At 40.1% G+C, this 11,123-nt stretch overlaps 2 protein-coding genes across 2 annotated transcripts; one reads left to right on the top strand and one right to left on the bottom strand.

Moving 5' to 3' along the window:
• Nucleotides 1-1,082: 1,082 nt before the first annotated feature.
• Nucleotides 1,083-9,677, top strand: LOC136480053 (phospholipase A1-Ialpha2, chloroplastic-like). The gene is given in 4 exon segments (XM_066477724.1): nt 1,083-1,940; nt 1,943-2,158; nt 6,705-6,712; nt 9,398-9,677. Coding segments are annotated over 4 exon segments (1,362 nt in total).
• LOC136483868 (uncharacterized) lies at nt 3,802-6,363 on the bottom strand. Its single transcript, XM_066481015.1, has 10 exons — nt 6,297-6,363; nt 5,971-6,215; nt 5,661-5,864; nt 5,458-5,550; nt 5,296-5,388; nt 4,876-5,217; nt 4,744-4,806; nt 4,614-4,673; nt 4,437-4,520; nt 3,802-3,822 (listed from the first exon to the last, which is right to left on the bottom strand). Exons 1-10 carry the CDS (start codon nt 6,361-6,363, stop codon nt 3,802-3,804), a joined length of 1,272 nt encoding a protein of 423 aa, XP_066337112.1.
• Nucleotides 9,678-11,123: the final 1,446 nt, after the last annotated feature.

The raw sequence follows: 11,123 nt of genomic DNA on the forward strand, positions 1-11,123 counted from the left end.
GGCAGTGCGGGAAAGGAGGAGGGAGGCCGGGTTTTATTTCCAGAAAAAAAAATTCTTTGCCAAGTCTAGACAAAGTTTTTTTTTTTATTTTTGTTCTTCTCCTCCTTTTCTAGAAAAAAGATTTTATTTTTTGCCGAGTCTCTAGATCTGAGCACTCGGCAAAGTTTTTTTTTATTTTTTTCTTCTCCTTCCTTTCCAGAAAAAATATTTTATTTTTTTGCCGAGTGTTTTTTTTTTACACTCGGCAAACCCGCTCTTTGCCGAGTGTTTTTTTTACACTCGGCAAACCCCCTCTTTTGCCGAGTGCTTTTTTTGCCGAGTATTTTTAGAGCAGCACTCGACAAAGAACTTAGTCGCCGAGTGTCCGAGAGAATACACTCGGCAAACATAAAAACACTCGGTAAATTTGAGGATTCCGGTAGTGATTAGCCACCTATATAAGTCATTATGGTAGTAGTTTCTACGATTGTGGCCCACTTGACGCGTTGTCCGTGCACTTGTTGTAGCAGAGGGCTCGAGATGTGGAAGGGGAAAGTAGAGAAGGGTTGAGAAAAATTGAAAAACAAAAGTGGGTGCTAAGCAAATCTTGCGTCATACAACTCCTTTTGGGTTTCGGGTCCTACCCGGTTGAGCCCGATACCGACCACTTTAAGTCAATAATAATTAAATTTCTTCGTGCCGGTCAAATGCTGCGCCCTTACACATGCAGAACCGTCGCCGCCCTCGCTGTGTTCCACCAGAGACCAACCGCACGTCTATGACTATGCTCGTGTTTAGTTCAAAAAAAAACTTCCCAAAAAGTATTACAGTATCCATCGTATCGAATCTTACGATACGCGTATAGAGCATTAAATGTAGACGAAAAAAAACTAATTGCACAGTTTGGTGGGAAATCACGAGACGAACGTTTTGAGCCTAATTAGTCCATGATTGAACACTAATTACCAAATAAAAATGAAAGTGCTACAGTAGCCAAATTTCAACTTTTCCCCAAACTAAACACGCGCTATATATCCAGCGACCGCCACTGTGCTCCTAGCATCATACCCCCAATCCCCATCTCTCCCTCCCTCCAAAGCTTGATGGCTGCCGCTACGAAGCTCGCCGTGGCGCCGGGCACACCGACCACGACAATGCGTCACCGAGTCTCCACGACCCTAGCGGTGTCCTCCGCCACGCCGACCACCGTCAGCCTCAGCAGCCTACAACACAAGCAAGAGGCTGCAGCGTCGACGGAAGTGGTGGCGCCGGCAGGTGTCCGCGCCAAAGCCATGGTTACGCCGCCGCTGGCGTGCATGTGGCAGGAGGTACAAGGCGCTGGCGACTGGCGAGGCCTGGTGGAGCCGCTCCATCCGCTGCTCCGTGCTGAGATCGTCCGCTACGCGCAGCTCGTGGCGGCGTGCTACCGGGTGTTCGATCTGGACCCACGGTCCAAGCGGTATCTCAACTACAAGCACGGCAAGAAGCAGATGCTGCAGGCGGTGGGAATGCACGGCGCCGGGTACGCCGTCACCAAGTACATCTACGTGGCACCCGACGTGGCGGCGCTGCACATGGGCTTGGGCCGATCCTGCAGCAAGAGCCGGTGGATCGGCTACGTCTCCGTCGCGTCGGATGGGGAAGCAGTTCATCTCGGCCACCGTGACATCCTTGTCTCCTTTCATGGAACGGTCACGGGATCGGAGTGGCTTGCTAACTTCATGAGCACGCTCGCGCCTGCACGCTTCGACCCTGGTGACCCCTTCCTGGACGTGCGAGTCGAGTCGGGGTTCCTCTCCCTCTACACCTCCGACGATGTCTCCAACAAGTTCACCACCGGCAGCTGCCGCAACCAGCTCCTTTCCGAGATCTCCCACCTTGTTGGCAAGCACAAGGACAAGGAGATAAGTATCACCCTCGCCGGACACAGCATGGGAAGCTCCCTCGCCCTCCTCCTCGCGGTTATGACCTCGCCGAGCTCGGCCTGAATTCTTACCCTAATAACGGTAACGGCGGTGGCTCCATCCCCATCACAGTCTACTCCTTCGCCGGTCCGCGTGTTGGCAACCTAGAGTTCAAGGACCGATGCGACCAGCTGGGAGTGAAGGTGCTACGGGTCGTGAACGTGAACGACCCAGTGACCAAGATGCCCGGGGTCCTCTTCAAGGAGGGCGCCAGGGTTCTAGAAGGACCACTACTGGATTCAGGTTTTTTGTCGAGTGCCTGAGGCACTCGGCAAAGGCTAAATTACACTCGGCAAAGAACACACGGCGAAAAATTGATTGGCAAAGTCCTCTTTGCCGAGAGCCCCGGGGGCACAAGGCAAAGAAAAGCGACCGTCACGGCGCCGGCCCCGTTGACGGTCTCTTTGTCGAGTGCCAACCCTGCATGCACTCGGCAAAGATTTTTTATTTTTTTCAAAAAAAATTTCTTTGCCGAGTGCCCCCTGGCCGGCGCTCGGCAAAGCCGAGTGCCCTCTGGCTGGATTTTTTTTTTAAATTTCTTTGCCGAGTGCCCTCTGGCTGGCACTCGGCAAAGTTTGAATTTTTTTTAAAAAAATTCTTTGCCAAGTGCTCTATGGCTGGCACTCGGCAAAGTTTGAATTTTTTTTTTAATTTCTTTGTCGAGTGCCCTCTGTCTGGCACTCGGCAAATTTTGATTTTTTTTTAAAAAAATCTTTGCCCAGTGCCATGGTCTTGGCACTCAGCAAAGGTGGAAAAACGGTTTTCCGAGCGTCCATTTTTCCAGCTTTGCCGAGTGTTGTGACTATGGTACTCGGCAACGGGGTCCTTTACCGAGTGCAACACTCGGCAAAGTGACCCAAAACGGCAATTTTTTATTTTTTTACATTGACAAATAAATTCATACAAACATATATCACATATATATCTCATTCATCACATATATATCTCATCCATCCACACATCCATCTACACATATCACATCCATCACAATATATATCACATATATAATAATAAGTGCTCAAGTCCATCCAAATAAATCCACAAGTCCATCAAAGTCCACAAGTGCATCATAAGTATATCACAAGTCCATCACTAAGTGAACAACAAATAAAAAAATACAACGTGCACTCATCTCGGCCCACTACAACAGCACAAGGATATAGTAACACCAACTTGTGTTAGTGTAGGTTGAAAAAAGTGTTACTAGCTCTCTTAGTAACATATTTTTTTGTGTTCTAATTGGCCATGTTACTATAGACTGATTTATTGTAACACATCTACTTGTCTATAGGAACATTTGTCTAGTGTTACAATAATTTTTGTTGTAACACTTTTTTTTTCTCTAGTAACACTTCACATTATGGTGTAATACATAGTTTGTAACACATTTATTTATCTATGGGAATATTTACCTAGTGTTATAGTAATTATCTGTTGTAACATTTTTTTTTAGTTCTAGTAACACTTCTACATTATCGTAGAGCACAGTATGGAACAAAGGAACACATGGTTTGTAACACTTGTTTATATCTATTGTAACATATTCAGATTAGGAAACAAATATTTGTTTCGCCTATATATGTGGCACACGGATTATTATAGAATCACACAAATATGACACATTGCAAAATCACATAAACCACAAATTTCAATAATCATAACAAGATCCACATATAGTAGGATGATTTCAATCATAGTGCTTGTTCAGATTAAATCATAGTATTTGTACATAACGATATGACTCTAGAGAGCAAACACACATAGTCTATACTAGAAAGAAAAATTCAAGAACTAGCTAGGATTCATAAAGTCCATTTCTTATTCTTCCATTATTCTTTGTACACATCGATGTAGGAATTCAACCATTAATCATTTGAACCTGCAAAGAAAATGTAAGTTGTAAGATTATAAATTAGGCCACATATGTACAATGATGTAAGCTAAGAAAGCTAGTTTGAACATACAAACATTGAAGGCCAAGCAATTGAGACTCCTTTGGCTTGAGCATCACCAATATTGTTGCACCTAGGGTTGGGCCTCACTAATGGCTCATCTTTTGCTATAGCATGATCGATACGCACTTTGTAGAATTGACTTCCTATCTTAACTCCACCAACAATGACTTTTGGATCAATGCTCAAGAGAGTTGCATAGGCCACATTAGCCTTATTAGGATATTTTGAAGTCATTAGTAGCACTATGGACCCAACCTACATTAATTTGACATAATCTCTTAGTGACCAACAACCCTTAGTTGTACATCAAGATCATGCAATTAGAACAAGTGTATTATGTTCATCTACCTTCATTACAGGAAGTTGTTTAGGTGCTTGAAGCTTGTTGCATCTAACCTTGTCATGAGCCACCTCCTGGTGTGCAATGGTCGTAGTCTCTCTAGGCCCTCCATGATGACCCTTACACATATAAAATGAAGTATGAAATATTAAGACAAAAATTCCTCTATAAATATTGCAAAGTGTGGTTCATAGATACCTTTTGTTTCTTTGTCGTTTTACTTGTGGTGGATAAAAGTAGACTGTCATCATCACTATATTCAGGCCCACATGTTTCTTTATTCTAGTAAAGAGAAAAAAGACAGTAGCATGAGTTAATATAAAAAAAATCCTTTGTGAATAAAATAGTATTAAATTCACAAGAAAGTGACTTTACCAATTCATCCCTGTGTTCAAGGAATCCATCATTCTGGTTGGGTGCAACACAGTGAACTCTCTAAAAATTTGAAACAATATTAAAGCCAAAAGACTAAATTAGGTGAAAACATAGAAAATATAGCAAATACCTTTCTTTTAGAAAGCACCGCTTGATTCTGAGAATTGTTATGATCACTCCTAGCACAATTTCCCTAGAAAATAAATAAAGTTTGAGTAACACATTTCAATACGAAGTTACAAATTAAAATGTACATTGTTACCATTGTTGCTTCTTGGTTCTCATGGTGCCTTTGATTGTTTTTTAGTTCTTTAATAACTTTGTCTTGCATTCTAGAATGCTCTTTGAGTTGCCTTATTTCTTCCAACATGTGAGTCTCTACATCAGATGATGAGCCATCTAGTAAAACTATATTAATGTCCTTAAAATGGTGTGTTCTTCGACCATAAACTTGTTTAGGAACTAGAAGCAATCCCATGCCGTGCACTTGTCCAGCTTTCTCTTCTCCCAACATCCGATGTAATGCATCACCATCCCATGCAACTCCTCCCTCACTATTTTGTGCTAACTCTGGTTGTGTGTCTAGAAGATTTTCTAGTTCAACCTACAAGCAAGAAATCCGCACATTAGAAAACAGAAATAATTTTATATTTGCAAAAATTCTCATGTGCATGTAGCATACCACTGTTTCATTTATCCCTTTTCCCCTTTTCCTGTGAGTTGCGAGGTAAACCTTTGCTCTATGTGGCTGTTTTTTTTCAGGATTAGTTTGCCTCTAAAAAATAGCAGTAAAGGAAAAGTAAGAAGAATCATATATATATATTTTAAATAGAAGATGACTCACCATGTCCTCAGACCAACGAGCATAACTATTTGTACCAGCTATGTGTGTTGTCTTCTTCATTTGACAACTTATTTTGTTCTTCTCACTTAGGATCTACAAGAAAAGTAAATTAATAGATAATGAATCATTATACATATAAAAATCAATAATGGTATAGATAGTGATAGTAAAAAAGCCAAATAGCGTCAATAATGGTGCCTTACTTGTCCTTCGCTGGACTTCCAATATTTTACTAGGGCCTTCCATTGATCTTCATCGATATCATCTGCACAACGCTTGTTCAAAACAGACTTTTTCTTCTTTGGATTAAATAGTGACTTTTTTAATGTTGCCTTGTATTTTCTCCAATCTCTTCCAATTGATTTCAATATCCATTTCTCACATGAATGAGGATATAAGAACTTTGTCTAAAATAAGAAAGTCACTAAGGAATGAATTTGACTTCATGACATGATAACAAGCATAATATACTTAATCTTATAAAAACATTATGTCGTGTAAAATTTAGCTAACCTGGATGAATTGAATTATGGTTTCTGCATTGTTTTTCTTAACTTCTCTCCAATCTTTGGCACCAACAGGACAATAACCACCATTTCTTGCTATGGTTCTCAAAAATTGTCCTAAAAGGCCACCTTCTTTTCCAATGGGTTGTCCAAGCATATTACATCTTACTACTATCTGATCTCCTCCAAGTAGATCCCAAACATGTGTTAAAATAGTCCCCTTTCGTTTACTAGATACTTCATCGCCATCACCTATTAAAAACAGAATGATAGTGATAGTAATTGGTTAAGATGCAATCTATATGAATGAGATTGATCTAACTACATTTGTACCTGATGTGTTCTGGTTCTCATCATCATGCTGCTCAACCTCGTTAGCATATAGTGCTTCAGTATGCATTACATTTAATCCTTTCTTTTTCTTTGTACATCCTCTTCCTGCTAAACAAATGTTGGGGACATGAACACGTGTTTATAGTAAATATAATAAACAATATGTAATCTTTTTATTAAACAACTAGATATTTGTATTAGACTATCAAGATTGTATTTATTAAGTCACATACCACGGTGGGGTTGGATATGCTAATCTTGGATGAAAATAAATCATTGATAACTAACATGACTTGGAATAGTTGTCCTTGAATAATCAAATATACATAGAAAAGTGAATTATATGTTCATTCTAATACCTTTATTTTTTTGGTTTAGATTTGGATGGCTCTTTGTTGGACTTGGTAGGCGCTAAAGTGGCCAGTCTCTACCTCATCACAAACAAATTAACCATCTTTTCGCTCTCACACTCGTTGAGCATTTCCATCACATTAGAATCTTGTTGTATTACAACCAACCTATCTTTTCTCTTGTAGTATAGATAGTCGACTGATGTGTACCCAGAACCCTCGATCAGATCAATCAAGTCGAAAAAGCATATCTCATCTCTATCCATTTTCCCTTTGCACATGTTTATGTCCTTCAGCTTTCCCATCGTATTCCAGATTTATGGTCCAATTATCCACTGCCATGATAGCACAATCTAAATAAAATATAGCACCAATAGCAAAATAAAAATAAAGCATAGGATAATTCACAAATAAGAATCAAGTATAAATGAATAGTAACAATTTGACTAAAGTGCATATTTGTAATGTTATTTGAACTTGGAGCTTGAGAACAAGTAAAGTGCTATGGTTCAGATAGGATGGTCTAGAGCATGACACATATATACGAACAAAAATAGTCCAAAATGTTCTTTACATTAAATAAGATATAAAATTAACATGTATGATAATTTATTTTTCCTAACATTTAGGAGGAAAAATCACTGTTATTGTTTTGCTTGATTGAAAATTAACTTTATATATAATAGTGTCCAGTTAGCTTGAATTAAATAAATGGGCTGACATACCATGACACTAATGAAACAATCAAGCACTAAGTCGTATACACAGACTGAGTAGAACTAAAACAGAGGTCATAAATAAAATGTGAAAAGTCTGCCCTTTGTTTTATCCCATTTCAACCATGCACAAAAAGCTAACCTAAGAAGCTAGCAAGTATTGAATAAATAATTACTAAAAGCATGAAAGCAGAAATTATTAAAAGATGGATCCACTGCATCATAATAGGACATTTCACAAAAGCATACTAAACTGCTGCTTGGAGTATTCTGTAACATGAATGAAAAAATGCTAGCACTTTGCCCTTGCCTGTGTGAGCAAATCAAAGATGCAACTCCATGAGCAGATAAGCTACCGATGCACTGCTACCAGCTTACTTAATTGTCGAAGTGCAGCAGCTCATCTCCTCTGGCGACCTGAAATTACAATGTTTTTAATCCTCTTTCTCCTCTACTGAATTCTAAATCCCCCTCCACAAAAGTGTTTCCATGAGAAAAAATGTAAATAAATCACCTAGACAACTATATGCAGCAGCACTATACAACTGAGATGAGCTGTCCGTGTCCTGCTCCTTGGAATGTTGGAGTGGCTGCTGCTAGGATGGAGCACATCTGTAGGGAACTAAGATCATATGAAAATAGCATGGCGAGCAATGAAAGCAAGAGCAGGCAAACTATTTCATCTTCTAGAGAAGACGTTTTCAGAAATGGCACAGTATGCAACTGAAGCAGAGCTGCTTCAAGCCTCATCAAACAAACCAAAAGACCGATGGAAAAGAAATCCAAACCACGGCATCACCATGTCATATGTCATGGGTGTTCTACTCTAACCATTAACACTAACAAAGATTGAGAATTCATCTGTAGTTTCTGGGAACCATAGAAAAGGGGAAACCTTCACCAAAATCTAAAATTGAAGGTTGTTGTTAGAGTGATATCGCATATGGAGATGTCCTGGTTTGTAAGCATCGTATATGATAACGTGCACCAAACCTTCTCAAATTTTTATCACATCCTCCACATATGATATCATGACATCTCGACAAGTTTCATGATTTTCGGACTTCGTTTGCATTTTATAGAATTTAAAAACAATTCGTTCGCAAGTTCGTGGTCATGTTTCGTGAACAAGATATTCGAAATTTCGGGTCCGTTGCTGGATACAGCCTCACACTACACTCAATACCATGAATATCATTTTTTGAATCATTAAATTCTATTATTCGATGCACGTGCAGTTCAAATTTGCATTTTCTGAAAAAATTCAATTAAATGAAATAAATTAACTAAATATAGAAAACAGTTCGGGAAATGTACCAAATTTTGAAATGGAGTACCAAGTACTGTAAGAGGACTACAGAAAAAGTTTGGAGGTCAAAATACAAAAAAAATTGGTTTGCCGAGTGTCATCTTTTGACACTCGGCAAACATGCTCTTTGCCGAGTGCCAGCTGTCAGGCACTCGGCAAAGAGTTCCCTTTGCCGAGACACTCGGCAAAGAGCGTGCCAATTTTTTTTAAAATGTTTGTCGAGTGCCTCTCTGCCCAGCACTCAGCAAAGTGGTATTTTTTATTTAAAAAAAAGATGCAGTGCGGTTTAGGGTTTAGATTTAAAAAAAAACACCTTTGCCGAGTGCCCGATCTTAAAAAAACACCTTTGCCGAGTGCCCCGATCTGGCACTCGGCAAACCGGCAGCCCTAGTCCTTTGCCGAGTGTCAGGGTCTGGCACTCAGCAAAGAAGTTTTTTTGCTGAGTGCCTACCCTCTGGCACTCGGCAAACCTGGACGGCAGGCGGTGGCCGTTACCTGACGCCGTTTTTTGCCGAGCGCCAGAGTTTGCCGAGTGCCTGACACTCGGCAAAAAGAGCCTTTGCCGAGTGTCTGGCTTTGCCGAGTGCCTGACACTAAGCAAAGTCTTTTTTGCCGAGTGTATATCGTTGCCGAGTGCGACACTCAACAAAATAGCTCTTTTCCGAGTGCCCGACTTTTAGCACTCGGTAAAGAAAGTTGTACTCGGCAAATGCCCTGTTTCCGTAGTGGACGGTATGAATTGCCATGGAGCAAGACCTGTTATGTGCACGTCGGCGTCGAGGTTGCCCTCGACTTCTTCGAGGCTGGTGACATAGCTTGCGTGCACGACCTGCAGGCCTACATTGATCAGCTTCTCAAGTGCACCGACGACATCACTGTTGGATCCGACTCGACAATGGATGAAGGAGGTGTGAGGGGCAGGGTCATCGCGTCCATGTTCGAACCGTGGAGGTGGCAAATGGCTGCGATACGCGCTGGTGAGTTAATGCAAGCACTTGGGATCTGAATATATCAGTCCTGATGGTGGTCTTACATTACATTGTGACCACGGCTGTCCCTTTTGGCCGCGCACTGCAGGCTTAATTTCATGGATAGGGATATGAGGTGATAAACTCGATTATATATGTATCCTTTTACTTGTATTTGAATGAATACTGGGTAGATCAACTCAGAAGATGAAGAGCTAAGGCACTCCTCTTAGCAATTTCTGAAAACTCCAACTGTTAAAGGCGTTTTCACCTAATGAGTTGCAACCCTTCTTATTATTTCTAACCTGTCCATGATCATGGGTTGCTTAAAAATCAGTATTCTTAAAAATCAGTACTCCCGCCATTCCAAATTATAAGACGCTTTGACATTTTTAAATACATAGGTTTTACTACATATCTAGATATATACACTTATGTCTAGCTAGATACATAGTAAAATCAATACATCTAGAAAATTCAAAACATCTTACAATCTGGAATGAAGGGAGTATTATTTTAGCATAGTGGAGCTGGCAAGGTAGCAAAACTTGTTGCTTTTGTCACAGAGATGAGACATACAATGCAACGCTTGTTCTTTCATTGTCGATTCGCTTGCACAGTTTGGTCCATTACTCAAATGTTTTCTGGTCTTCCTAAACTTGTAAGTGTATTACATGTTTGGCAACTAGGTGGAAATAAAAACTTGAAGCCACTTCTACTAGGAGGAGCTGCCATTTGCTGGTCAATTAAGCTTCCAAAAACGATATTGTTTTTGGAAAAGAAAATAATTATTCTCCTTTGCAAGTTAGCTACATGGTTATATATTGGTTCAATACATGGAGTATTCTACAGAAGCTGCATATTCTTGGTTGTGGTGGCTTCCTACACCCTGTTCGCTTAATCGTTTCTGTGGTTTATAAACCGACTGATGTTGTTTTGTTGTGAGAGAAAAACACTGTATCATGGCTGATAAGCATGGCTAATACGATCAAGCGAACATGGTGGTAATTAATGGTGTTATTTTTCCCCGAACACATGGGTGTCAATCTACTATTTGTATTGATGGTCACAATAGTGTGCGTGGTATTCTGTTTTTTATTATGGTTGTGTGCTTTATTCAAGCATAGACCCGAAGGCATTTTTGAGGGCTTTGTATCATCTCGATGTAATGTTCTTGAAAGTTAATAACTTCCTCTTTTATCCAAAAAATATAGTTGTTGTTTTGTGTGCCACTTGAAAAAGAAATCTCCATAATGGGAATTAGCTTAGATTTTCTAGCTCCGTACACATATTAATTGGATCTCCCCATGTACATTTTCACTGCAAAGCTAATCAAAGTAATCTATAGAAATTTACCGTTTAGCATATTAGAGGAACCTCTATTCTGTCTCTTCTTTAGCAGTTTACATCGTCTTAATTTGATCACTACTCTTATTGCATTGTGCCAGTTAGATCATTGTAATCTAGCTTTAAACAAAGTGTAT

This window comes from Miscanthus floridulus, chromosome 9 (assembly GCF_019320115.1).
Source record: "Miscanthus floridulus cultivar M001 chromosome 9, ASM1932011v1, whole genome shotgun sequence".
In the NCBI taxonomy this organism is placed as follows: domain Eukaryota; kingdom Viridiplantae; phylum Streptophyta; class Magnoliopsida; order Poales; family Poaceae; genus Miscanthus; species Miscanthus floridulus.